The sequence below is a fragment of the Cydia splendana genome, chromosome 24, assembly GCF_910591565.1.
Source record: "Cydia splendana chromosome 24, ilCydSple1.2, whole genome shotgun sequence".
Lineage (NCBI taxonomy): Eukaryota > Metazoa > Arthropoda > Insecta > Lepidoptera > Tortricidae > Cydia > Cydia splendana.
The window spans coordinates 7336931-7364902 of NC_085983.1; the positions used below are offsets into that span (position 1 = coordinate 7336931).

Consider the following 27972-nt stretch of genomic DNA (forward strand, 5'->3'; position numbering starts at 1 on the left):
AGCACGGTTCCATTTTTATCGGCTATCACTATGCGCGTCCCTTTCGCACTTACATACTTGTTAGAGCGTAACAGGTGAGGCAACATAGAGGTACAATAATAGAGAGGAAACTGGGGAGGGGCCAAATGACCGAACGAGATACACTTATAGAACTTTCAGTAGGAGTAGCAAGAAAGCGGTAATATTGCTTGTCCTTGTCACAGTCTCACTTTTGTTTGTTCCCCACCATAAATTTAGTATGGGTTATGGTGGGCAACAAATAAAAAATTTCATTTCATTTCAATAACCCGACCGAAATACGTAGATTATTGTTTTTGGTATATTATCAGGAATGTTAAAACGTGTTTTTAATATTGTCGCATTGCGTATATTTTGTCCCTCACGGAGGCACGCGCACACCACTTCTATAGGCTACCTTCTATGTAAGGCAAGCTATAAAAACGCGACCGTGCGATCTGTTTCACAGTCAAGTGGTTAATAGTAACGATGTTCGGTGAGCTTAAAAATGTTTGAAGACGATGTATGTTCAAAATGGCATAGCATCGTCAAATGAAGGAGTTTAATAATAAATAATACACCATTTTAAAGAACATATTAACTATTTATTTAAATTAAACAAAATTTGGCGATATCGTAAGTATATTTTGAGAAAAGTTATCTTACAAAAGAAAAAAAACGAAAATTCTAAAAAAATTGCATACATGGTGACAGATTTCACAAAAACTATAAGTGATAGCACTATAGTGTGTATAAGAGATAAATAGCAAATTTACTAAGGATCACTTCGTTCCTACACACTTTTTCTATATCTTGAACGGTTTTCTTAAAAATTTAGAAAAACCGCGTTTCGGGCCCTTTGCGGGGGTGTGGGGGGGTGACGCAGAGGGGGGAGGGTTAGGGAGGGTTGATGAAAAATAACTTCGGTCCATAACGTACATATCCCAATTGAAAAAAGTCTTCTATTAATTATGCCAAGTTTTCCATATATTTTTTTCCAGAAGCAACGTACTATGTAGCCGCGCGCTTCTGTTGACGTCTTTGACGGTCAAAGTGTTAACTAGAGACGCAAAAAAACGCTACAGCTAAGAATGGTATTGACAAGTGGTTTTTAGAAAGTATTAAAAATAAAAGGCGATGAATATTGTATAATTTATTTGAACATCTATTTACAATATTGTAAACAATAAAACTTAAATTCATTTTATCGCGTATGTTATTTGACCCAAGAATAACAAAGAGAAATACATAAAAAATGCCCGCTGTAGCCAGCCGTAGTGGCCCCACGCCGACGTGTGAGGGATTAGTTAATGCGCTCGTGGGGCTTCAGGATGTGGTTGAACCGCCAGGGCCCCCGTAGCCAGCCTTAGTGGCCCCACTCCGACATGTGAGGGTTTAGTTAATGCGCTCGTGTGGCTTCAGTATGTGGTTAAACCGCCAGGGCCCCTGTAGCCAGCCGTAGTGGCCCCACGCCGACGTGTGAGGGATTAGTTAATGCGCTCGTGTGGCTTCAGTATGTGGTTGAACCGCCAGGGCCCCTGTAGCCAGCCGTAGTGGCCCCACTCCGACATGTGAGGGTTTAGTTAATGCGCTCGTGTGGCTTCAGTATGTGGTTGAACCGCCAGGGCCCCTGTAGCCAGCCGTAGTGGCCCCACGCCGACGTGTGAGGGATTAGTTAATGCGCTCGTGTGGCTTCAGTATGTGGTTGAACCGCCAGGGCCCCTGTAGCCAGCCGTAGTGGCCCCACTCCGACATGTGAGGGTTTAGTTAATCCGCTCGTGGGGCTTCAGTATGTGGTTGAACCGCCAGGGCCCCTGTAGCCAGCCGTAGTGGCCCCACTCCGACATGTGAGGGTTTAGTTAAGCCGCTCGTGGGGCTTCAGGATGTGGTTGAACCGCCAGGGCCCCTGTAGCCAGCCGTAGTGGCCCCACTCCGACATGTGAGGGATTAGTTAAGGCGCTCGTGGGGCTTCAGGATGTGGTTGAACCGCCAGGGCCCCTGTAGCCAGCCGTAGTGGCCCCACTCCGACATGTGAGGGATTAGTTAAGGCGCTCGTGGGGGTTCAGGATGTGGTTGAACCGCCAGGGCCTCTGTAGCCAGCCGTAGTGGCCCCACTCCGACATGTGAGGGTTTAGTTAATGCGCTCGTGGGGCTTCAGGATGTGGTTGAACCGCCAGGGCCCCTGTAGCCAGCCGTAGTGGCCCCACTCCGACATGTGAGGGTTTAGTTAACGCGCTCGTGGGGCTTCAGGATGTGGTTGAACCGCCAGGGCCCCTGTAGCCAGCCGTAGTGGCCCCACTCCGACATGTGAGGGTTTAGTTAACGCGCTCGTGGGGCTTCAGTATGTGGTTGAACCGCCAGGGCCTCTGTAGCCAGCCGTAGTGGCCCCACTCCGACATGTGAGGGATTAGTTAAGGCGCTCGTGGGGGTTCAGGATGTGGTTGAACCGCCAGGGCCCCTGTAGCCAGCCGTAGTGGCCCCACTCCGACATGTGAGGGTTTAGTTAACGCGCTCGTGGGGCTTCAGTATGTGGTTGAACCGCCAGGGCCTCTGTAGCCAGCCGTAGTGGCCCCACTCCGACATGTGAGGGATTAGTTAAGGCGCTCGTGGGGGTTCAGGATGTGGTTGAACCGCCAGGGCCTCTGTAGCCAGCCGTAGTGGCCCCACGCCGACGTATGAGATTAGTTAAGGCGCTCGTGGGGCTTCAGGATGTGGTTGAACCGCCAGGGCCCCTGTAGCCAGCCGTAGTGGCCATACGCCGAGATCACATGGACGAACCGGGCGTAGTTTATGTACCTATAAATAAATATTATAGGACAACTAGTATAGTATATTATAGTAACTAGTATGCATTGTCTCAAATTATTTTTAGGCCTCAGACCCTAATCCCTTAAACAAAAGCCTTTGTTTCTTTTAAAGAGAGGCGTCTTAGTCGCGTGCCAAAGCAATCATGTCGTAAAAAAGCAACTATTGTGATAGTGTTAAGGTTTAAATTTAAGTAACTCATTCTGAGATAATAAGTCTAATGTAATGTGTAAATAAGGTAATACGGGGCCATAGTCTAGGAATCCTCTAGACGGAGTTTAGAGCATTTATTTCATGCAACCGATGCTGTCAAAAATGCGGGGGTGCGCGGGACGAGGTTAGCGAGATCCCGTGCCGTGATTGGTCCGTTCAAACGACGAACGAGTTCACGGACGTCACACAAAGACACTTTCGACTCGAACATGGAGTAAATTTACCGTATGCGTGGCAGAGGGGGTAGCGCGACTATGCTCAGTCTGGAGGATGTTTTGTCTGTGTATGGGGCGATCGGTCGCCTGTGTGCGGCCTGTCAGGCAACAGAATGAGCTAACAGTTACATAAAATAGAACCATAAGACGGTAATAGTTATTTACGATACAAGTGCGGAAAAGAGGAATCGACACGAGTTGCGAATTACCTATAATAAAGCTCAGGGCTTCAGGATGCAGTTTTCGACATTATTGTCAAAATAATGATGCCGAAAACGGTCCGCCAACGCGTGCTCACTTGTTATAGAGCAAAACATGTCTGCCGTGGCTACCGGTGGACTTAAGACGAAACAGGAGCTGAGTTTTAAATATTTTAGGTAAATATACCCGTCTCGCTAACGGAAGCGGCACCTAAAAGTAGTACGATAAGGACAAGGCGAAAAATCCTGCGTAAAAATCTCAAAAATCGAGGTTTCGTACTCCTCTGTTTCCTCCTCCAAAACTTAACCAATCGTAACCAAATTTGGAAATCTAAATGATTATGAAATTATCTGCGTCGGACCGTTTTGCTTTTTTGGCTAATTGATATCAGTTTTGAATGCCACGCCTCTCATTGCGGCATAGTCAATTAGGCCATTTTGGCCATTTTTGAAGGGCTCTAGCGCCTTAAAAAACTAAAATATCAAAAAAAGCAAAACGGTCCGACACATATATTGACAATATTAATCTGTGTTGAAAAAATCATTGCTCTAGCTTCAAAAACCACGGAGGAAAACGAGGAGTACGTTTGTATGGAGGAATGACCACTCCCGTTGGCTCTTAATCGTCTTGGTCATCTTTTCTTTAGTAGGTATATCTAGTTTGATACGCTGTCGGTTTTTAATTATTTCTACCAATAATGTTTGTATGTTAAATAGAATTTCTCTCTCTAAGCTAAACTTACTGAATGTGAGCGCAGTATCCAGCTCTTAAACTGCTCGAGCCATGTATTTTATCTGTAAGAATGAGCGTTTTAAAAGGCGTAACACACTATCGCACCGCACCAAGGTCACGGTGCGGTAGTGTGTTACGGCTTTAAAGGCTCAGGGTGTTTAGCCCTGGCTTAGGCAAGGTCGCATACGCTCCGTAGCGAATGAAACGCAACTGTCACTGTCGCACTAATATGGAAGAGTGATAGGGAAAGACTATTACACACATGAGATGTGTGATATCATGATATGATATGATGTGATAGAGAGATTTGACACCATTAATAAAAACCGGACAAGTGCGAGTCGGACTCGCCCACCGAGGGTTCCGTCCTTTTTACTATTTGTTGTTATAACGGCAACAGAAATACATCATCTCTGAAAATTTCAACTGTCTAGCTATCACGGTTCTTGAGATACAGCCTGGTGACAGACAGACGGTGGTCTTAGTAATAGGGTCCCGTTTTTACCTTTTGGGTACGGAACCGTAAAAATTGGTCATCTAGCCCTAGCCTATTATAAAAGGGGAAGATGGGAATCAAAGTTCCACTTACGCTCAGGATGATAGCAAGTCCATTGCCGCGCTTCACAGCTGTTTATGAAGTAGAAATACGTGACATTATCCGGGTTCTCCCTCTCGTAGTATAGGCATACAGGGAAATAGAGATTCGGGCACGGTTTTACATATTTTTCGCACGGTTCTTCTTTATATGTTAAAATTCCTTTCATTGGGGGGAAGCGGGTCGAGTTTTCCTGCCTAAGAGCTAACTTGGAGCCTAAAATAGACAACAAAGTGTTAATAATCACGTAATTTGATTTTTGACAGTATCCAAGGGCCGAGCACTGGTGGCCTAGCGGTAAGAGCGTGCGACTTTCGATCCAGAGGTCGTGGGCACAGAATAAATAATAATACTAGGCACAGAAGACTCACTACTCAAAACGCGTCTGTTACGATCAGGACAGATATGGCCGCTAGGTGGCGACAGCGCCACGCGCGGCTTACGGCTAGCCACCAAAATTGGTGTGGAACGGATGTACTTTTAGCTACCTGTAGCAAAGCGACGAAATCGCGGAGTCACGCCTGTCGTGGGTTCAAACCCCGGCTCGTACCAATGAGATTTTCGGAACTTATGTACGAAATACCATTCGATATTTACCAGTCGCTTTTCGGTGAAGGAAAACATCGTGAGGAAACCAGACTAATCCCAACAAGGCCTGGTTTCCCCTCTGGATTGGAAGGTCAGATGGCAGTCGCTTTCGTAATAACTAGTGCCTACGTCAATTCTCGGGATTAGTTGTCAAGCGGACCCCAGGCTCCCATGAGCCGTGGCAAAATGCCGGGATAACGCGAGGAAAATGTACGTAAGCTAGATATCTATGGGAATTATTTGGTAGTTGCTTGAAAATAAATGACATTTGATTTGAGTACTTACCGTCATTATAAACAATATTACCAATTTCCTCTCCCATCCTTAAATTTTCATCACCAGTCATTTTAATTGTAGATGCTACTGTGACAGTTTCATCAATTGTAGATTCGTATGTGGTTTCAGTTGTGGACTCAGTTTCATCAGTCGAGACTGATTCAGTTTCATCAGTCGACTCTGTGATAAATTCAGTTTCATCAGTCGACTCTGTGATAAATTCAGTTTCATCAGTCGACTCTGTGATAAATTCAGTTTCATCAGTCGACTCTGTGATAAATTCAGTTTCATCAGTCGACTCTGTGATAAATTCAGTTTCATCGGTTGTTGTTTCATATGTCGTTTCATCTGTCACTTCGTCATTTATTCGAGTTGTGTCATCTATTATGTCATCGTCAGTTGCTATTTCGGGGGAAGGTACCGCTATTTTTTCAATTTCTTTCGCGAATCGTCTCATTTCGTCGTTCACGACGCAGGGACCAGGATTTTTGATAGCCCATACTACAAAAAAACAAAACAAAGTTGATTCGAGCAACACGGAAGGGAGTCGGCATTCGCACTATTACCCTCTGCCGAGGTACAAGATCAACACACAACTAGCGCGGTGTGTTGTGACTCATCCGTACACAATAAAGAGATCGAGGTGTGCAAGATTTGTCTTTGACGTGTGTCATTCTATGTATTTGTGTCGTCATTACAGATTGGATTTCGTATGTAGTGAGTCAGAAGTGCGGCTGTGTGCACGTTTCCCCCCGCAAAAAATGGCAGAACGATTTGTAGTATCCTATCGTTTGGGCTCCCCCCTTCCGAGGTGTTGGAAGCCGGTGTTGCTCGAAGCAAAGTTGTCCGAGTCGGATCAAAATCGCTGCCAACTTAATAGTTTTGTATGACTCTACCAATGGCAACCACTGAGATTTTTTTTTCACAAAGAATTTTAATACCTAAAGGAAAAAATCCTACTGTTGTAATGTAAGTAGGGCTTGCAAATATTCGAAACTTTCAGGTATTCGAATATTCGACTTTTTCTGACGACATATTCGAATATTCGAATAATTATTCGAATATTATAAAAAATAAGAAAAAGAACGAGAAATCGGTTTATTATCGTTTTATTCAAAAGCTTATTTCACATATTGCTAAAACTAATGATATTTTGCAGAAATCCACTTAATTGACTAGATTTTATCATCCTACTATGAGATGCCCACATTTATAAAAACAAGTAAAACGCCAAAATAAGACGTATTCAATATTTCTAGATAAAACTTTTATTATAAATGCGCCGTTGAGTGAAATAATATAACTTTAATCATCTAAACCAAACCTAGGTATGTAAGAAATTTTTTTTAGTAGGTAATTATTTTCTGTTTTAAATTAACTTGTAGTCACTCAGAGGCCTTAATTAATGGTCGGCTTAATTATATAATATTGGAATATTTAAGGGAAAAAGTTAGTTGACTACTGGATTATTTGTCAGCTAAAGGTGCATAGTTAGATTACCTAGTTGGGCAGGTTTGGTATGATCAAATTTGAGAATTGCGATAAGTGAGGGCAAGGTTTAGTCTTAATAAACAGAATGACCCTTTAACTTAAAACTTATGCACCGTAAAAATAACATACTTTTTGATTTCGTTTTCTTTCAAATTGAGTTAGGTTTCACTGTATTCACGAAGTCTATCGAGAGGAATACAGTAAAAATATTATTTCCTTCGTATTTGGGTACCTACCATTACTCATTATCTGTAAATACCCGGAAAACACACAGAAACTGTAACTGCAGCGGATTAAATAGATTTTTTATAGTAATAAAAAATATTCGAATATTCGAAACCTGAGCGGCCGAATATTCGAATATCAAAACAGGCCGAATATTCGACAAATTCGAATATTCGAATATTCGAATTGCAAGCCCTAAATGTAAGTAAATAAGTATATTAAAACAGGTATCACACTTATTTTATGTTGAAGAGTTGCCTGTCTGTCTGCCAATGCGTGGTCCCGTTGATGCTACTAGTTATAGAGCGAAACATGTTAAGTCGATCGACTTAAAATACGTGAGTAACTCGTTTTAATATATTTAATATGTCTGTGTCTCACGTACTGTTGTCTTGAGAATCGCAAAAGTTATTAAAATCCATGTAACACGGGTTATCAAATTGTTTAAACTCCATTTTCTTTCCTAAGAGCCGAGCGCTGCATACTTCTTTTTGATCATTTGAGCATACTTGTTCTATGTACTTTTTTACACATACATTCTGGAAGAAACATCAAACATCAACATTTATTCAGCAAATAGGCCACAAGGGCACTTTTACACGTCATCATTGAATTTACATACAAGCAAAAATAATAACATCAACAATTTTATAAAATAAAACTAACAATTCAATCTAACGTATTACAATTACTAAGAGATGTATATGGTCTCTTAATGTCGAATTACATAAAAAATACAGATACAAAACACAAAAAAAAATCTATAATATTTAGAGGTGTAAATGTCTCTAGGTGTCAGAACTATAAGATTATATAGTTTATCAAGAGATTACATATTTGTTTTTTACTCTAGCTACTCTTATTGCCATAGCTTTGGTATATATATATTTATATATGTGTATATATTTACGTATGTATATTTATTTATTTATGTATAATATTACTTATGATGCATATATAATGCCATATATTATAGTTTAGTGTTTTTTTTTCTTTCCAAATTTACTGTAACAGTATTCTGAGCCTGCACCAACTAGATCTTTCGGTTTAGCCCATGGTTGACTGGTAGAGAATGCCTTCAGGCATTAAGTCCGCCATTTGTACTCTTCATTTATTGTGCAATAAAGTTTAAATAAAAAATAAAATAAAAAAAATATATACTTTAGCGACCCGCCCCGGCTTTGCATTGCACGGGTTAACAAATTATACACCTAAACCTTCCTCAAGAATCACTCTATTGATAGATGAAAAGCGCATGAAAAAATGTTCAGTAGTTTTTGAGATTATCGCAAACAAACATACAAACAGACAGACGCGGCGGGGGACTTTGTTTTATAAGGTGTAGTAATAACTTATTTTTTATTTTAATTTTATGTCTATTTGCCTATAGAAAGAAAAGTTACATTACAAATTACATTAAAGGGTCTTACATATGTCTTACCAAGTTTACTGCCAGCACCAGCTACGCGCTACGAGTGTAGCCGATAACATGGTTTTTCCCGTGTGTAGTGAAAAGCGGGTCGGACAGAGAACTCGTCTAATGATGGGTTACTTGCAGTGGGTTAAATATAGGGATGTACCGACTAGTCGCCGACTAGTCGGGAAAGCCGACTATCCGGCCTCATTTGTAGTCGGCGATTAGTCGGCGACTAGTCGGCAAAAATGGCCGATTAGTCGGCACGTTACTATATGATAAATAGCGCGACGAAAGGGGTAAAACGATTGTTTTTTAGTGTATTTGAACCGAACTTAGACCAAAGTAATGATCTGGCTGACTAGCCGGCCGACTAATCGGCCATCCGAGCGCCGATTAGTCGGCTAAATCAATAGTCGGTACATCACTAGTTAAATACCATATAATCTGTAATCTTACCTCATCTGATATCCCGTGATATTTCAGAAACTGTTTAGCAAATTCGATATCCTTTCTTATAGATAAGCTATAATTGTAATCTGGCGTTATTATGTACAATATAATTATGTATTTGATTAGCATTATAGCTAATTATATCTTGTATATAATCATGTCTGGTAAAAACGCATACTTTTTCTTTAACACATATTAGTTAGGTACAGAAAATATAAATAATGCACTCTGTTGCTGTAGATATATTGCTATGCTTTTTCTAAACTCTACCCCCTTAATACATTCAGGGCCAAGAACTCGACTGTCGGGTACTGTTCGTAGCGACTACGCGCTACATACGGCGAAACCGTAGCTACGCGCTACGAGCGTATCTCGTAGCACTTAGTGACAATGGATGTGTTAACAAGTTTTATTTTCGTAAGAGGTCACGAACACAAAAAAATATCCCTTATTTTCTTCTTTTAGGAATGACCAAGGGAAGTGATTGAAACAAAAGTGGTCTGATACCGAAATTGAATACCGGTAAATATTATATACTATCGGTAAAACACCACTGAAATGTATCGTGTAAATAAAACTTTTTACATTTTTTTAACGTTTTATTGCAACACTGAGAAAATATGTTTTATAGATTTGGCTTACATAAACATTAATAAAATAAGCAATAAAAAGTTTAGGTTTAAAATAATGCATTTTATAGGTCAAATACAAGTAACGCACTTTACTCACGCGTATTCTAATTTATTTAAAGCATTCCTTTAACCAGAAACGTCACCTTTGACAGTTCGTCGCCTCAAGTTCAATAAATGTGTGCTGGGGCCTTAAACAATAATTTGGAAATCAACCTTATAGTGACTCAAAAATGGTAAAATGGCCGATTAAATAGTATTCAGCACCAAAAATAGGTACAGTCAAGGAATTTAGTTTCAGTACCGTTTCGTAACTTGTGACTGTGTCTCTAGCGACTTTCATATTGACCGTCACTGTGACAAGATACGAAACTATATTCTTTGAGTGTACGTGGTCTAAATGCTAAAAAATTACATACACGACACGACTCTATCGGCAATATTTGACTTCTATAAAACTTGTACAGATAAAGCATTTCTTTCTACATACGAGTAGCTACTTTTACTACTAACTTTACAACAAATAATATGAATACATTTTTAAAATAAATCAATGGTTAAATAAATAAATGACAAAAACACATTAAAAATTAATTCGATTACTTAATCATAATACTATTAATACATTTGTAGAGTCAGACCAAGAGAAGTCTGTAGCGATTTTGATAGCACACGCAGTGCAAGTGTTATTTTAAACGTCAAACAATCTATGAAATTATGACGTACTTATAAATAACACTTGCACTGCGTGTGCTATCAAAATCGTTGCAGATTTTTCTTGGTCTAACTCTAAATACGTTAGTCGACTTGGCAACACAACAGAGTATTTGGATTATTATTGAGCCTTAAATAAAAAAAAAAAATTATACAATTGGAACATTGTTGGCAAGATTGACTATATCCAAGGTTTTCCAAACTTTTTTAGCTGATATATTGCGCCTCAGAAACTTTCGCGCGGGCCACCGTCCGTTTTTGCGCCGGGGGAGGGTCCACTCTCAATGAATGCTGAACCCCTGGAGCCTGGCTCCCGCGGGCCGGACAGTGGGCACTCGCTTTGGGTGTCGGCGGGCCGGATTGGAACGCGTCGCGGGCCGGATATGGCCCGCGGGCCAGGGTTTGGAGACCCCTGGTTTGGCAAGCCATTTCCGTCAGTAGAAGGGTTGTGCTCCCATAGAAAATTAGAATTTCGCGCCTTTTTCAACTGACAAAGTGCGTTTGCCAGAGTATACAACATAAAACATTAGTATCTATTCTGTCTATTATTTATTAAAAATTTACAGGTCATTTCGGCTTATATCTAAATACAAATATGATATTAAAATAACAAAAATATACCAACGGTATCAAGAATTTACGATGTACAAAATGCAGATGAATGGCATCCTAATACAATAAAAATATATATATATATAATATATAAAAATATATAATAGTGTAATTGTATAGTCTCATTAAAACCAGTATCGGTAAATTCAATACCGGTACTTAATATCTGGGTAGGTACTTACCGATAATTTTGGTATCGCTATCAATACCATTAATAACTCGATAACTAATGCCGTAACTCAATAACAATATTTTAAATAGGTTCTATCCGGTAATTTTTGTATAGTTATTACATGTATTTGTATAGTCCACATGTATCAAAAGGTATAGACTAGAAACATGTTATCGTTATGGTTATCAGTATTTTATTATAAAATCTTTACTGGTACCAGTGTCAATAGTGGTTAGCTATAAAATCAATACCGGTAATTTGATATATTTACATACCGTTTAAAACCATTAACGGTTGTATTTCATATGAGTACCGGTATTAATAGTAGTTTTCAAATTATTATCGGTAATTTAGGTACCGTAAAAATTTGTACGTATCAAAATTGTTATATTTACCGGTTTTACCACACAGTTGACAATCGTCTGTCATTTTGACATTGAAGTTATATTTTACTAGTGTGAGGCAACAGTCGCATAGCCTCCCTATAGCCCGTCTCGCTCGCTCCATGCACCGTACTGAAGTGGTTCAGATTCGTCGCTTCCCCTGCAAACAGTACCCGAGGGGCGCCCGAAGAGTCTGGGATTGGGGTACCGAGCCACGCCCGGGCTTCGGGGTATTGCGGGGTGAGGAGGTTATCGTAGGAGTAGCTTCCGCGGGTATATGGGTTCGAGTGCCAGGTTGACCTGGAAATAATTTAAATTTAGATTAATAATAAAAAATAATAATTCAGCCTATATACGTCCCACTGCTGGGCACAGGCCTCTTCTCACTCACAAGAGGGTTTGGGCTATAGTCCCCACGCTGGCCCAATGCGGATTGGGGACTTCACATACACCTTTGAATTTCTTCGCGGATGGTATGCAGGTTTCCTCACCGCGCGCGCGATAATTAGGCGTAGCGACCAAGACAGGCGTGGCTCACTTCGCGATTTCGTCGCGTCGCTACAAGTACATGCGGCCCACACCAATGTTGGTGTCTAGCAATAGTGGTTGCCGCGCGCCGCTACGGAACGGACGCCTGCTCGCGCTTGCGCCACCTAGCGGTCATATCTGTTATAATAGACGCGTCTTGTTAGAGTGAACCTTCTGTATCTAGTACTATTATTTCTGTGCCAAAAGGCTAAACATCTAGTTTTAATGTAAGGTCCACTAAATAAATCTTCTTCCTCCTTCCTCCTCGCGTTGTCCCGGCATTTTGCCAGAGCTCATGGGAGCCTGGGGTCCGCTTGACAACTAATCCCAAGAATTGGCATAGGCACTAGTTTTTACGAAAGCGACTGCCATCTGACTTTCCAACCCAGAGGGTAAACGAGGCCTTATTGGGATTAGTCCGGTTTCCTTTTACCGAAAAGCAACTGGTGAACATCAAATGATATTTCGTACATAAGTTCCGAAAAACTCTTTGGTACGAGCCGGGGTTTGAACCCGCGACCTCCAGATTGCAAGACTTACCGCTAGGCCACCAGCGCTTCCCACTAAATACATAATAGAAGAAATAAGAATGAAACTGACCTTATAATGGCAGTGGGTGTTGGCACGGTAATTTTTAATGTGTCGCCGATGAATTTCTGCAGCAGCTCTACACATTTCGTCTTCACTATTTCCTCTGGCAGTGTCTCAACCTAAAAGTTAAACAAAATATGATTAGAAGCAGAGTAATCGCTGTAGAAAGAAAGAAATAGTTATTTATTTTACAAGGGGGCAAAGTTGTTGTTTAACCGCTCGTGTTAATATTGATACCCGAGCAAGCGAAAGATTCCAAAAATCGTAGCAAGTGGAGCGAAAAATGGAATCTTGAGCGTTGCGAGGGTTTTAAAGCACGTGGGTTAAACAAAATTTGCCCCCGAGTGAAACACAAAAATTTTCATCAAACAAAATCAAATCCAAATGAATGTTATTAATTATTTATCATCCAAAATCATCATTTGAAAGTCAATTCTACCAGCAAACAGAAGAAAACAACTCAAAATTTGCATTTGAATACTTTGCCTCACATGTGAATAAAATGCAACTTTGCTATCAGTTTTTGAAGTGCAAAGTAAGCCTTTCCGAGCTGGTGTGGTGAAAATACATTTATTTACGTCAAACCAAACCAGTTAATTATAAACAAGACATCTATGTCTTGCGATTGTGATCTATCAGATGGACGTTTAAAAGGACCCCCACTCAGCGTAATGCATAGACTAGGAATCTTTTCGACCAAGTTTATTTAGAACAATTATTTCATGCAACCGATGATGCCAAATGCGGGGGTGCGCGGGACGAGGTGAGCGAAGTCCCGTGCCGTGATTGGTCCGTTCAAAGACACGGACGTCACACAAAGACAGTTTCGACTCGAACATGGAGTAAAATTACCGTATGCGTGGCAGAGGGGGTAGCGCGACTATGCTCGTCTGGAGGATGTTTTGTCTGGCGTAATGCTACGGTAAGCCGCAGCGCTTATTTTCAGTGGGGACCCAACTTATAATTAACTTAAAGCTAATAAGGAATACAGACGATAATTAAATTAAAACAGACAACACATAGAGGAAAAAATAAATATAACATTCATTCATTCTTTTAAAATTATGGCTTCAGCCCATTGGGGCTATTTCGCCAGTGTCAAGGTCGTAGTAGCAGGGTAAAACGATTGAAATTGTACGGTTAGTACAAGACAGTGTACGGTGATTTAGCTCTTGTAAAGCGATAGCGGGCTTTACAAGAAACACGTGGACAACCGGCCGTTGACTCCAAAATGATGGTTAAACGTGCTTCAAGATAAATTCTCCATTCACTGCACACTACCACATTAGTTTACTGTATAATAGGCTATCGATATTACACTTTAACAATATTAATGAGCAAAAAACGAATCAATTAATCTCGCCGCGTGCCATCAAGATGGCGCTCGAACCGGAAGTCTTCATAAATATAACAGTAACTGAAAGAAGACAAATTGTAAGCCTACCGCCATAAAACATAACACAAATCATGAAGATATTAAAAATAGGAAAAAGTTTAATGTTTAAATTTGGCCCAGTGCGAATATAAAAACGGACTCGCGTACGAAGGGCTCCGTGCCATAATGCAAACAACGGCAAAAAAAAAACGGTCACCCATCCAAGTACTGACCCCGCCCGACGTTGCTTAACTTCGGTCAAAAATCACGTTTGTTGTATGGGAGCCCCCCGAGCCCCACTTAAATCTTTATTTTATTCTGTTTTTAGTATTTGTTGTTATAGCCGCAACAGAAATACATCATCTGTGAAAATTTCAACTGTCTAGCTATCACGGTTCGTGAGATACAGCGTGGTGACAGACGGACGGACGGACAGCGGAGTCTTAGTAATAGGGTCCCGTTTTACCCTTTGGGTACGGAACCCTAAAAAGGGTAATTAAAGGTATTGAACAACTATACTATAGTACAATAGTATAGTACGTAACTCGTAAGAGCTAAAACATGAGAATAAGTACCCCCCCCCCCCCCTTACACCCTGCATACAATGTAAACTTCTCTGCAGGGGTGGTACCTACATGTAATAAGGAATTTTTTTAGGTGGTACAGTAAGCAGCAGAAGTTGCTAAGCGGGCGCGGTGTTCGAAATTACCTTGACACGCTCTTATTCTCTTAACAATAAAGCCGCGTCAAGATCATTTTGAACACCTCGGTGACCTCGCCCGCTTAGCAACTTCTGCTGCTGACTGTACATAGTAAGAATTTTTTTCGGCACTGCCAAAAAAAATATAATTGTGATCCATACGATCAAGAAGAAATGTTACAAATATTTAATCATTCTAGCAATTACGCTAAAAATCTCACAAATATGTTGAAAAACTTACAACCTTGTGATACTAACCTGTTTAGCAATATTTCCGCTAGTCCACAGCGTCAACGAATTACTCGACCCCATAGGCCGACTGGCTCCATATATCCTCGTGGTCCAATAATCATGCTTTCCCACTCTCCTCTTGTCGTCTCCCTGCCATATGAATGCAAAGAACGAAGTGTGGTGGGGCCACCAGATCTCGTCGAAGGATAGAATGACTTTGTCCATGACGCCTATGCTAATTTTGTCTATGGCTGTTTGTTTTTCTTTGGATAGCGGTGGGGAGAAGAGCGTTGTATGCCTAAAAAAAAAATCAAAACTGTATCGTAACACGTACCGGGAGGGGCACCGTGGACTGCTGACCTGGTAAAGGTCGCGGGAGGCCTATGTCCAGCAGTGGACCTCTGGCTGATTTATTTATTGATTTCTATTTTGTTCACTTAAATTTCCAAATCGATAGTAAAATGGTGTAACGTATAAATGGATATTTTATAATTAAAATTGTATTTTTTTTAAAGATGTCTTACTTGTCCTTGAGAACCCCGAGGGACACGGTGACTATGACGTTATCGGCCTCGTAGGAGCTGCCGTCGCACTCGACAGTGACGCGCTCGGTGGGGTGCTGCGGGGCCCTGATGACCCGCACCTTACTCAGCATCACGACCAGCTAGAGCGCAAGTCAGCACACTTACTTGTCCTTGAAAACCCCGAAGAACACGGTGACTATGACGTTATCGGCCTCGTAGGAGCTGCCGTCGCACTGGACGGTGACGCGCTCGGTGGGGTGCTGCGGCGCCCTGATGACCCGCACCTTATCCAGTTTCATATTCAGCTAGAGCGCAAGTCAGCACACTTACTTGTCCTTGAGAACCCCGAGGGACACGGTGACTATGACGTTATCGGCCTCGTAGGAGCTGCCGTCGCACTCGACAGTGACGCGCTCGGTGGGGTCCTGCGGGGCCCTGACCCGCACCTTATTCAGCTTCATATCCAGCTAGAGCGTCAAGTCAGCACACTTACTTGTCTTTAAGAACCCCGAGGGACACGGTGACTATGACGTTATCGGCCTCGTAGGAGCTGCCGTCGCACTGGACGGTGACGCGCTCTGTGGGGTGCTGCGGCGCCCTGATGACCCGCACCTTATCCAGTTTCATATTCAGCTAGAGCGCAAGTCAGCACACTTACTTGTCCTTGAGAACCCCGAGGGACACGGTGACTATGACGTTATCCGCCTCGTAGGAGCTGCCGTCGCTGCACTCTACTGTGACGCGCTCGGTGGGGTGCTGCGGGGCCCTGATGACCTTGACTTCCGTGTTGAGCTTTATATCCAAGTTGGGGAGCCCTGGGCCGTCTTTGTATGTGTTCTGTGGTGAGAAAATACCAAGGCTTAAGTAGCATACCGATTATCGATATATTGATTAAACCTATAGTTCGCTGTTTTTAGCATTAGAAAAAAGGTAAACAATCTTGATGTGTCTTTTAATTGAAAAACTCGTTTTAAAAATAAGCCACGGCAAATATGTAACAATTATGAATCTAATACGATCATTTATATTCATCTGCTTTCATAAGTAATAGTTAGTGATTAAAAAAAAAGCGTTTTTCAATTAAAAGCCACGTCAAGATCGCGTAGTCGCGTAGAATGCTAAAAAAAATAGTAAAAAAACGAATTTAGGAAAATGTATGTTCCAGATATGTGCGAGGATGCGTAGCAAAGGATGTGTTTGTTAAGAACCAATAGAATTACTTAATTTAGGTATCATCCTCGATTAGCACAGCTCTAGTTGGCAATTTTCTATTGGTCCTTAACAAACACATACCTCGCTACGCTTCCTCGCATATCTCTGGTGGAAACCCAGTCACAGAATAAATAATAGAACTACCGTACAGTAAGGACATTTCCTAGAAAATCGAAGTTTGACAGCGATTCAAGGACGAATCATGCTGTCTCTTTCTAATGTATGCCACTATCCCTATCGGCTATTAGGATTGTCAAAATTCAAATCATTTTCTTATCTGTGGTCGTGCACGCTAAGGGACTTCAAGTTGTGACAACCCTGATAATTGCTTGGAGCAATGCTGAGCCGAACGGAGCCGAGAATGCCCGAAGGCACTGTCTCCCCACTGACCCAGTCCAATAACCACCACCACTCCCATCGCCACCGCCAGAAAGGCGATCTACTTCTCCTCCAACACTCTACTGTCGGCGGTCAGAGAGTGGGACGCCAGTCCGCTGCACGAGCGATGGAGGGCCTACCACAAGCCTGTCGTATCGGGGTCGGGGTGACCTGACACTCAGGTCCTTATAATTAATTGTTGTGTTTGTGTACGTCTTAATTTAATTTAATTTAATCATCATATTTTATTATGTAATTAGTTTCAAATGTTTTAATCACATATGGATTCACATTCTGGAATAAATTAATTTCATTCATTCATTCATTCAATAAGGAGAACTGTTGTGTTAAATTTGAACCTTATGCATGCCTGTTTAAGTATATTCCCGCCTTCTCTTTCTATTTATATCTGTCCTTTAGTCGCTTAATAAACCCGTACAAGATCACACGTCTTTCTCATTTATTTAAATACAAAAATCCAAAATAGTTAAAGTGAACCTTATTACAACAAACATATGGTCGCAATCGAACCGGATCAATAAGTGCATCGGACACCGGCCGCCCGGCAACGAGAACAATAGCGAGCCGCATTCCAGAGATAAGGATCCGCCAGATGCTAACGAATTGCACCTCAAACCTAATGAGTTTATTTGATTATTAACAAGTTTTATTGCAAAAAGTTATAACGACGTTTTATAGACTTGTACGTGAAATTGCAGTGTTTTATCGTTAACAATGACTGAAAAACAAAAACAATTACTCGCCCTGCTTGAAGATAGTGCTACAGTGCTTCGGAAAACACAAGTTAACCTAAAGAAATGCCCTAAAGAGAGATTAACCAAGGGTTACATCGAGTCTCGGATTAAAATGATTGACGAATACTGGGCTACGTTTAACAACAGCCACCAAGAGTTAGTCAAGGCTACACCTACGGAGCAAAGGGGTGTTTTGCCGTATTTTTTGAACGAAGAGTTTTTTATTTACGAAGATTTGTACAACGTACTCAGAGGAGATTTGTCGGATAAACTTTCAAGTTTAGTGCAAGAGACTTTGATGGAAACTTCTGTTGCTAACTCAAGCTATGCTATGGCAGGAACACAAAACAACTTTGTACGTTTACCGCGGATCGAGTTACCTACTTTTAGTGGAAGTTATGAAGAGTGGCCCGCGTTCAAGGATTTATTCATTTCACTCGTGCATAACAACAAGATGTTAAGTGACGTACAAAGGCTACATTATTTGAAGACAAGTGTTACTGCCGAAGCGTCGTCGTTACTGAGGCACATTCAAATTACGTCTGATAATTATTCACAAGCATGGCTGATCCTGAAAACAAGGTATGGCAACAAACGATTAATTTTGAACAATAATTTAAAGAAACTGGTTAACCAGCGTAAAATGACCACACAATCAGCTGCTCAACTGAAAGTACTCTTAGATACAACGTCAGAGTGTCTACATAACATTCAAAACCTGAATGTTTCTGTTGACTCTTGGGATCCACTTGTGATATTTTTGCTTGTTCAGAAATTGGACCCAGAGACGCATAAAGACTGGGAAGAGCATGCGTATAAGAGTGACTCTGAACCCTTACCGAAGTGGAACGATTTTAAGGAGTTTTTAGAGGCCAAGTTTCGTACGCTGGAACTACTGACGAATAATACAAAGGAAGTGAAGTCAAACAAGGAGCGAAGTACATGCCATGTTGCCACACCTACCTTTGAGAACAGGAATTGTGTAATGTGTAAAGAAAGTCATACATTATGTCACTGCAAGGAGTTTACCAAGATGGAACCTACGGAGAGAAGCGAATATGTCAAGAATAACAACTTATGTTACAACTGTCTAGTACCAGGGCATTCAGCATCAAAATGTCGAGTACCTGTGTCCTGTAGAATATGTCACCGACGTCATCACTCCCTTCTACATCAACTAAAGCAGACTGAGCCTGTGGCCCCTACGAGTCCCTCACAACCACTGGCTTCATCATTACATGTTGTAGAAGACATAGAAGAAGTGCAAGCAAACACAGTGATCGCGTTACATCTCAATACTAGACAGAAATCAGCACTACTAGCGACTGCTGTGGTGGAAGCAAGAAGCAATCAAGGTCACATCATTCCACTGCGCGCGCTAATAGACCAGGGTTCCGAAGAATCATTTATAAGCGAGAAAGCAGCTCAACTACTAAAGCTTGACCGACGACATGTAAGAGGAAGCATCACGGGCTTGGGTCCCATGAAAACAGAAATCAACCACGTCTGTGAGCTACAAATAAAATCACAGTGGGATAAAACATTTATCCTACCGGTTAAAGCTTATGTAATGTCGAAACAGCTGACCAAGAAGTTACCCAAAAAGCATATTGTTCAACAACCATGGCCTCATCTACAAGGATTACAGCTAGCGGATCCTAACTACAACAACTCGGGACCCATAGATCTCTTGCTAGGGGTCCGAGTATACGCTAGAATTCTGCAAGCAGACCTAGTCAAAGGTCCACCAGGTACACCGTGCGCACAAAGAACTGACCTGGGCTGGATTCTTTTTGGAGAGAGTGATAGCACACCACAAGAAGATTCTTACCTCGTCATGCACCATCAAGTCGATATAGAAGATACACTGAAGTCTCTATGGGAAATAGATCCAGACACTAAAAGAAAATACACCAAGGAAGAACAGCTATGTGAAGAAATATATGAAAAAACAGTCACTCGAAACCAAGAAGGAAGATACATTGTGAAGCTGCCATTTAAGACTGAGAATCCTAAAGTACTTGATGGCAATACAAAAGAAATAGCTACAAAGAGATTCATGCAACTAGAAAGAAGGTTTAAGCGTTCGCCGAACCTGAAAACAGAATACATAAAAGGTATTAATGATTACCTTGAAGATGGACATCTAGAAGAAGTACCTGAAAGGGAAAAAGAAGATAAATCAGTATACCTACCACACCACGCTGTAATTCGCGAAGACAAAGAAACCACGCGCACGCGGATCGTATTTGACGCTTCCTGCAAAGGATCAAACAACGTCTCATTAAATGATGAACTGATGATAGGCCCACAACTACAAGATGACTTAAGAAATATTTTAATGAGATGGAGACTGAAACGAGTTTGCTTCGTGGCAGATGTCCAGAAGATGTACCGCCAAATATTGGTAACAAAAGAGGACGCAAATTACCAACGCATTCTTTGGCGACAAGACGAGTCTGAAGAGTTAAAAGAATACCGTATGCTTCGAGTCACTTTCGGTACCGCTCCAGCTCCATACTTAGCGGTCAAGACACTTCAGAAGATTGCTATCGATGAAGAAGAGAAACAACTCGATAAACAAACAAACAACCACAACGAAGTGGCAATCAAAACAATAAAAGAAGACTTTTATATGGACGATATGCTGTCAGGGGCAGCAACCGCTGAGGAAGCTATTGCAATAGCTAAAGAAGTAACACGCATTCTGAAACAAGGCGGATTTCAACTCATGAAATGGTCCTCTAATAACATGGAATTTATGAAATCTATTGATAAAGATAAAAGATCAGCGAATGCACAGATGGAACTGAACCTTGATGGAACTATAAAGGCGCTTGGAATTGTATGGAACCTTGGTGCAGATCAATTTCAATACAACTTGTCACTATCACCAATGCCAAAGACTACAACTAAACGTGGGATATTATCAGATGTACAAAAGCTATTCGATCCACTAGGCTGGATCGCACCGAGTACTGTCATGGCGAAGATGCTAATGCAAAGGTTATGGCTTGAAAAGGTGTCGTGGGACGAATGCGTCAGCCCTGAGCTCGAAGAAGAATGGAAACAGATAAGAGATGATTTTGAAAATGTCAAAGATATAAAGATGGATAGATGGATTGGCACAACAGACTCGGAAGAAGAAAAGATACAGATACACGGATTTAGCGACGCATCTATGCGCGCATACGCTGCCGTCGTATATATAAGAGTTGAAAGCACGAACAAAATAACAACCAAAATCATCGCTGCACGAACGAGAATAGCGCCTTTGAAAACTATCTCCCTCCCACGCTTAGAATTATGTGGCGCTTTACTCCTGTCTAAGCTAATGAAACAGATTGTACAAGCGATGAGAATACCAACAACAAACATGTTCGCATGGACCGACTCTTCGATAGTAATCGCTTGGCTTTGTGGAGAACCTAATAGATGGAAACCGTTTGTAGCCAACCGCGTCGTCGAAATCGTCGAGAACCTGAACAACAAACACTGGTACCATGTGCAATCTAAAGATAATCCTGCAGATATCGCTTCAAGAGGGATGAAGCTGACCACACTTAAGAACTGCAATCTGTGGTGGAACGGCCCGAGCTGGTTATCTGAAAAAGAAATAAATATTAGTACACAAGAAGATTTCACAACAGATGAAGAAATAAAAGTACAGAAAATTCAAACTTACCTGAATATTGAAGACCTGGAAAAACAAGAAAAGGCATTGACTACACAATTTGGAGATTTTGATAACCTAACTGAACTACTTAAAAGTATTGTCTATTGCCTCAGATTCATAAAGTACAAGACATATCCAGATGATACTGATAAGGATATTACTACAATGGAATTACAAAACGCCATGAATATTTGCATAAAAAAGGTACAGCAAGAAGAGTATCAAGAAGAAATAGAACGCTTGACATCAAATAAACAAGTAAAAAGAAAGAGCTCCCTAAGATCCCTAGCCCCATACGTAGATGAAAACAAATTCCTCAGGGTGGGCGGTCGCCTCAGATATGCAAATATAGATGAAGACAGAAAGCATCCAATCATTCTGGGAAACAAGAACTCTTTAGTGCCACTTATAATTGCTGATGCACATACAAGAACGCTTCATGGCACTTTGGCTGAAATGCTATGCTACTTACGTTCTAAGTACTGGATATTACGAGCAAAGTCCTTAGTCAAAAGACACATACAGAAATGCCTTACTTGTGCAAAACAAAATGCTACGTCGAAACCGCAATTCATGGGAGATTTACCGGAGACGAGAGTCACTCCTTCGAGACCATTCCTACACAGTGGAGTAGACTTTGCAGGGCCATACCAGATATTGACGTCCAAAGGCCGAGGAGGAAAAACTGTGAAGGCGTACATAGCTCTTTTCATCTGCATGGCCGTCAAGGCAATTCATATTGAACTGGTTGGAGACCTTACCTCAGAAGCTTTCATAGCAGCATTCAAACGCTTTGTCGCTAGAAGAGGAAAATGTACTCACCTGTGGAGCGACCAGGGTAGAAACTTCGTAGGCGCTAACAAAGAACTTGTAGAAGCCTGGAATGAAGCTAAATTGAAATTTACCGGACCAATAGTAGAGACACTTGCTATCGAAGGCACACAGTGGCACTTCATTCCAGCTTACAGCCCTAACTTTGGTGGCCTTTGGGAAGCCGGCGTCAAATCCATAAAATACCATCTAAAGAGAGTTCTGACAACAAATTTGACGTTCGAAGAGATGACGACCGTACTTTCCGAGACCGAGGCTTGCCCGAATTCCCGGCCCCTATGTCCTATCGATAACTCAGACCCTGAAAACGCTGAAATACTCACCCCAGGACATTTCTTAATAGGTGAAGCCCCTATCGTTGTTCCAGCAGCAGATTATAAAGAATGTAAAATACATACCTTGTCACGCTGGCAGCTCACGCAGAAACTGTTGGCAGATTTTTGGCGTCGATGGCAAGATGAGTACCTATCCAGACTGCAACAAAGACCTAAATGGCTGAAAAAAGAAAAAGAGTTTAAAATAGGGGACATAGTACTTATCAAAACTGATAACTTACCTCCAGGAAAATGGTCACTGGGCCGCATCATGGACAAACATCCTGCTGAAGACGGTTTTACTAGAGTGTACAGTGTTAAATCTGGTAGTGCTGTAGTGAAACGATCTATATCAAAATTATGTGCGTTGCCCGTTGATACTGAAACTTTGTAATGTCAATTTGATTGAAGTTAAATTGTACTATTGTGAAGTTATGAAAAGGACGTAAGTGTCCTTTTGGTGGGCGGTATGTTGTGTTAAATTTGAACCTTATGCATGCCTGTTTAAGTATATTCCCGCCTTCTCTTTCTATTTATATCTGTCCTTTAGTCGCTTAATAAACCCGTACAAGATCACACGTCTTTCTCATTTATTTAAATACAAAAATCCAAAATAGTTAAAGTGAACCTTATTACAACAAACAAGAACTTTTTTTACTCTACCCGACCAAATCGTCAAGTCCCATTATAGTAAACTTACCAGCATAATCTCAAAGAAGGTCCTATATCGATATCTATGCCAGCTGTTCAGCTGCGGCCCGTCCAGCTCTTCATACCGGCTGATGGTCGTCACATCCGTCCAATCATTGGACGCCTCATAGTTGTTTGACTTTGATCCTTATTCTTTCACAGATATAAGTGATATGTGTTAACTTGTTAAATATTAATAATTATTAACGCCATCTACTCGAGAGTAGGCCGAAGGTTATGGCGCCATCGTTTGAAAAGATTGCACCATACCGTTGGCCTATAGTCGAGTAGATGGCGTTAATATTAACAAGTTTACACATATCAGTGAAAGAATAAGGATCAAATTCAAATGGCGTTCTAACAGTTTTATTTTCTATCGAAAGATGGCAGTAAATTTACAGTGGCTACATAATTTACTTTGACAATAATCCGTCTCTATGCACTCTATTCTCTTTGCTTACAATAACTTACCAGCATAATCTCAAAGAAGGTCCTATATCCATATCTATGCCAGCTGTTCAACTGCGGCCCATCCAGCTCCTCATACCGACTGATGGTCGTCACATCCGTCCAGTCGTCCGACGCCTCATAGTTGTTGGTCAGCAGGTTGGCGAACTCGAGGAATTCCGTTATGAAGTCTTGGTCTTTTAGAAGGTCCGGCTTATGCTCGGCGATGTATTCTCTTAGTCTAAAAAAACATAGAATGTAGGATCCTATAGAAGTGGTATACGCGTGCCTCCGTGAGGGACAAAACATACGCAATGCGACAATATGATTGGTCGAATTTATTTGTTGCCCACCATAATCCATACTAAATTTACGGTGGGGAACAAATAAAATGTGAGACTGGGACAAGGACAAACAATAATAGCTCTTTCGCTGCTACTCCTACTGAAAGATACATAAGACTATCCTGTTCGGACACTTCCCCCACCTTACATGCCAGATCCAGTTATATACTACTAGATTCATGAAAAATAAGGGAATATTAATCAGACCCGCTCGAAATAGATCTAATTTTATTGCAGTTGTATTTTAATACAACCTTGTCTTTGTCTTTTGTCCTTTAGGACAGAGGCCAATATTGTTCCCGTCGCATTTCTGGATTGTAAAAAAAAGCCATAAGCCATAAATTATGACACTAATCTTCCACCTAAAATGTAAGGAAAAAAGTAAATACTCGAATAGGGTATTTGACTACTAGTCAAATCAGTTTCTTTTTTCGAACTGTCAAAACGATTTTGCTACTATGGAATTTATATGAAACACTAGCATGTGACGTCACAATCAAATGACCTACTCTTTATAGGTTTATACGGGTTTTCAAATATAAATTGTCTCTAAAAGGCCTCATTACCACGAGCGCTTCTACAACGCGCGTTAATAAAGCGTTTGAATGACACAAATGGATACATGTGTATTTGTTCACACGATGGCGGTGGCGCTTTTTATCAAGCGTTGTTGGATTTTCGACTTTAAGCCTTGGTCGTTAAATCGAATTTAGAGTGCGGACAGATTCAAGCGCTTTTTTAACGCGCGTTGTAAAAGCGCTAGTGGGAATGAGGGCAAAATAACTGCTGTCTACAATTTTCTATTAATCTTCTGGTGCTTTATTTCATGCATGGTGTTAAATAATTTTGTTTTAAATACAGTCAAATACCCTATTTTAAAAAGATTACTTGTAAGTGATAAAGGTCCCCAGCGGTTCAGGCTGGTCCGGCGGATGGTCAACTATGTGCAGAGCTATATCCAAGAGCTCGTTCACCAGTTCCGCATCAACTTCTGAACCGTCAGAACGGAACGGCGCCATGATCAGGCTCTGAGGGACGGTGATGATGTTGTGTTGGGTGGTCAGGTCGAAGACGCGGCTTTTCTGGTTGCCGTGGATCCTGAGAAAAAGAATTAGATTTTTGCTACAGTAGCAGAACAAATTAGGCTTGTGTCGGCCATGAACGAAGAACTGTTAAGAATGAAATCCCTTAAAGGACCGAAAGGAACGAAATCTTTTTGAACATGCTTAATTGGTCTTTATGTCCTTTAGTTCAGCGGGATTGGTGAGCGCTTGACATGAGTGCGACAAAATTGCCTCGCGCGTATGCTCTGTGTGGACCCGACGTTGACTATGGAACCGTAAAGCCACACAAAGCCTTAAAATAATAAAATAAAATAAAAAAGCCTTTTATTCTAAGCACTTTGAATAAATCTAGTTAAGTTACATATTGCATTTCAAGAACAATTCTTTGATAAATTAGTTTTAAGTAATATTGTTATGTGTCCTTCTGGGTGAAGGCCTCCTCCATCGATTTCCACTTGTCTCTGTCCTTTGCTATTTGGATCCAGAGCCTTATTGTATCAAATCTATATCAATCAATCAATCAATCAAAATATACTTTATTCATGTAGGCCTAGCAACAAGCTCTTATGAATCGTAATTAATCTTAATCTAATTATCAGAGCAATCTATTGATGTTAATATTATTCCATAATAAAATTGGATTATTATACATATCAAATTTAACACTAAGACTTTTACAAAAGGATTGTCAAACATTAAAAAAATTGTATAAAAAAATACTGGTCTAGAATTTCTAGAATAAAATCTAAATGTCAAAAAAAAGCACAAGTAACAAAAGAAGTAGATAGTATTACATCGGAATATCCATTTCCTCATCAATAATCAAATATACCTAATAAATAAATAATCATTACGAATAACAATTAATCCCACTTATATTCTTACCATTCAGCGCCCAGTTCTATAAGTCCATTTCCAAAAGGCACAGTATGGACTCTGCCTCCAATACGGGACTGCGCCTCTAATGCCAGCACCCGTCTCCCCGCTCGGATCAGAGTTGTGGCAGCAGTCACACCAGCTGCTCCGAGCCCGATTACTATTGTGTCATAGTGCACCATTGTTGCGCTGAAATTTACAATATGGTCTTAGTTAGTGAGTGTCAGGTAGTCAATGTAGTTTGACTTGTAATTGTATGTATGACAATCAGCTGCTATAAAAATTTTCATATTAACTCTTGTGAGTCACGTTAGACACTTCATTCATACATACTCACATACATACACATAAACAATCTTTGTAACTTTCTGAGACCTTTTTAGTTTTTGTTCATATAATAAAAATGTCTTATTTATAAAGTAGTAGCTTTGATATGAATTATATTCTGTTAAAATAAAAGCCGCAACATCAGTATCCGGTATTTCTCTAAGATTCCCACGGTACAGGCTGAGCGTAGTGTGGGGATCACAGTTCACAGTACTGCTTTTATTGAAATTTCTCTATTTCTTAGAAATACATATATTTTAATTTATTTTTTTGTAATTTACTTTACTGTATTTTTATAAGAGATAACTATAGAGTTAATGCCACGCAAGCTAAGTGTAACTACGTATAAACTACACAAACAACGAATTTTCCCATTCCAAAGATGATTCTTTCTAGGGATGTACCAACTAGTCGCCGACTAGTCGGGAAAGCCGACTATCCGGCCTCATTTGTAGTCGGCGATTAGTCGGCGACTAGTCGGCAAAAATGGCCGATTAGTCGGCACTTTATAAGTGCCAGAAAAACAGTACAAAAAGAAATAAACAGCAAATATTTACCGTATGCTTTTCACCTATTTTACCCAAATTCCTATTCAGGGTGCTTACGAAAACTTTTGTTCGAATAATTGACCGTGTGGTCGCTTTCTCATGTTCGATTGTCGATTCGGTTGTCGTATGAAATCGCCATAGGATTTTTTTATTGATTTTATTTTTTAGCGTTACTATGATATGATGAATAGCGCGATGAAAGGGATAAAACGATTTTTAAGTGCATCTGAACCGAACTTAGATGAAACTAAGTATCTGGGCGACTAGCCGAATAGTCGGCCGACTAATCGGCCATCCGAGCGCCGATTAGTCGGCTAGTCGGCCAAATCAATAGTCGGTACATCACTAATTCTTTCACTAAAAGTACTTTATTTCTGTAAAATTCCTTTCCTTTTTAACCTACTGTAAAGACGAAAATTTTAAATATAACTACATATAGTCTGTGCGGAAAAACAAGAGTCGGAGAGTGGTTTGGTTTGACGTAAATAAATGTATTTTCTTTCTTTCTTTCTTTTCTAGAATGTATGGGTTCCCTTACATTCGACGACTCTTCTCTTTCCGTACTGACTCTAGATACCTATCAACAGACGGTACGTCGGCATATCGAAACATATCACTGAACAATAAATAACTATTATAATTTTTAGGTTATGCACTTAATTCTCACCTTTAATCACTGAAACTTGCTTTGAGCACTGATAGAAAGACACTGATTTGATAAACACTACTTATATTAATCAGCAGTGCAAAAGTTGTGTATAATTAGTGATTTAGGGTTTTAAAAGATAAGAATTTGTTACGATTCTAATTATTTCTAATAAGTACTTGTTGACAGAAAGAAAAGGG

The 27972-nt window shown here is 40.7% G+C and overlaps 2 protein-coding genes across 5 annotated transcripts; both read right to left on the reverse strand.

Moving 5' to 3' along the window:
- Positions 1-1075: 1075 nt before the first annotated feature.
- LOC134802401 (uncharacterized) lies at positions 1076-9762 on the reverse strand. 4 transcript variants are annotated; one of them, XM_063775052.1, is made up of 6 exons: positions 9212-9760; positions 7724-7877; positions 5632-5832; positions 4753-4974; positions 4174-4225; positions 1172-2793 (listed from the first exon to the last, which is right to left on the reverse strand). In XM_063775052.1, exons 1-6 carry the CDS (start codon positions 9332-9334, stop codon positions 2679-2681), a joined length of 867 nt encoding a protein of 288 aa, XP_063631122.1. In that variant the 5' UTR covers positions 9335-9760; the 3' UTR covers positions 1172-2678. The 4 variants fall into 4 exon arrangements, with proteins under 4 accessions (XP_063631123.1, XP_063631122.1, XP_063631120.1 ...); XM_063775050.1 differs by having other exon boundaries at positions 1177-2793; positions 5632-6123; positions 9212-9758; XM_063775053.1 differs by lacking the exon at positions 7724-7877 and having other exon boundaries at positions 1076-2793; positions 5632-6123; positions 9212-9347.
- Positions 9763-10837: 1075 nt separating this feature from the next.
- Positions 10838-27936, reverse strand: LOC134802384 (peroxisomal N(1)-acetyl-spermine/spermidine oxidase-like). The gene is made up of 8 exons (XM_063775020.1): positions 27794-27936; positions 26261-26440; positions 25200-25409; positions 23992-24208; positions 16323-16501; positions 15168-15438; positions 12844-12953; positions 10838-12015 (listed from the first exon to the last, which is right to left on the reverse strand). Exons 2-8 carry the CDS (start codon positions 26431-26433, stop codon positions 11775-11777), a joined length of 1401 nt encoding a protein of 466 aa, XP_063631090.1. The 5' UTR covers positions 26434-26440; positions 27794-27936; the 3' UTR covers positions 10838-11774.
- Positions 27937-27972: the final 36 nt, after the last annotated feature.

Coding starts and splice junctions, on each gene's coding strand:
- LOC134802401 (XM_063775050.1), bottom strand. CDS start 9,334: ATGCTAATCAAATACATAATTATATTGTACATAATAACGCCAGATTAC. Junction 7,878..9,211: donor ATCACGGGATATCAGATGAG/GTAAGATTACAG, acceptor TGTTTCTTCCAG/AATGTATGTGTAAAAAAGTA. Junction 6,124..7,723: donor TTGCGATTCTCAAGACAACA/GTACGTGAGACA, acceptor GTTTTTTTGTAG/TATGGGCTATCAAAAATCCT.
- LOC134802384 (XM_063775020.1), bottom strand. CDS start 26,433: ATGGTGCACTATGACACAATAGTAATCGGGCTCGGAGCAGCTGGTGTG. Junction 25,410..26,260: donor ATAGAACTGGGCGCTGAATG/GTAAGAATATAA, acceptor TCTTTTTCTCAG/GATCCACGGCAACCAGAAAA. Junction 16,502..23,991: donor CCTTCTTTGAGATTATGCTG/GTAAGTTATTGT, acceptor TTCTCACCACAG/AACACATACAAAGACGGCCC.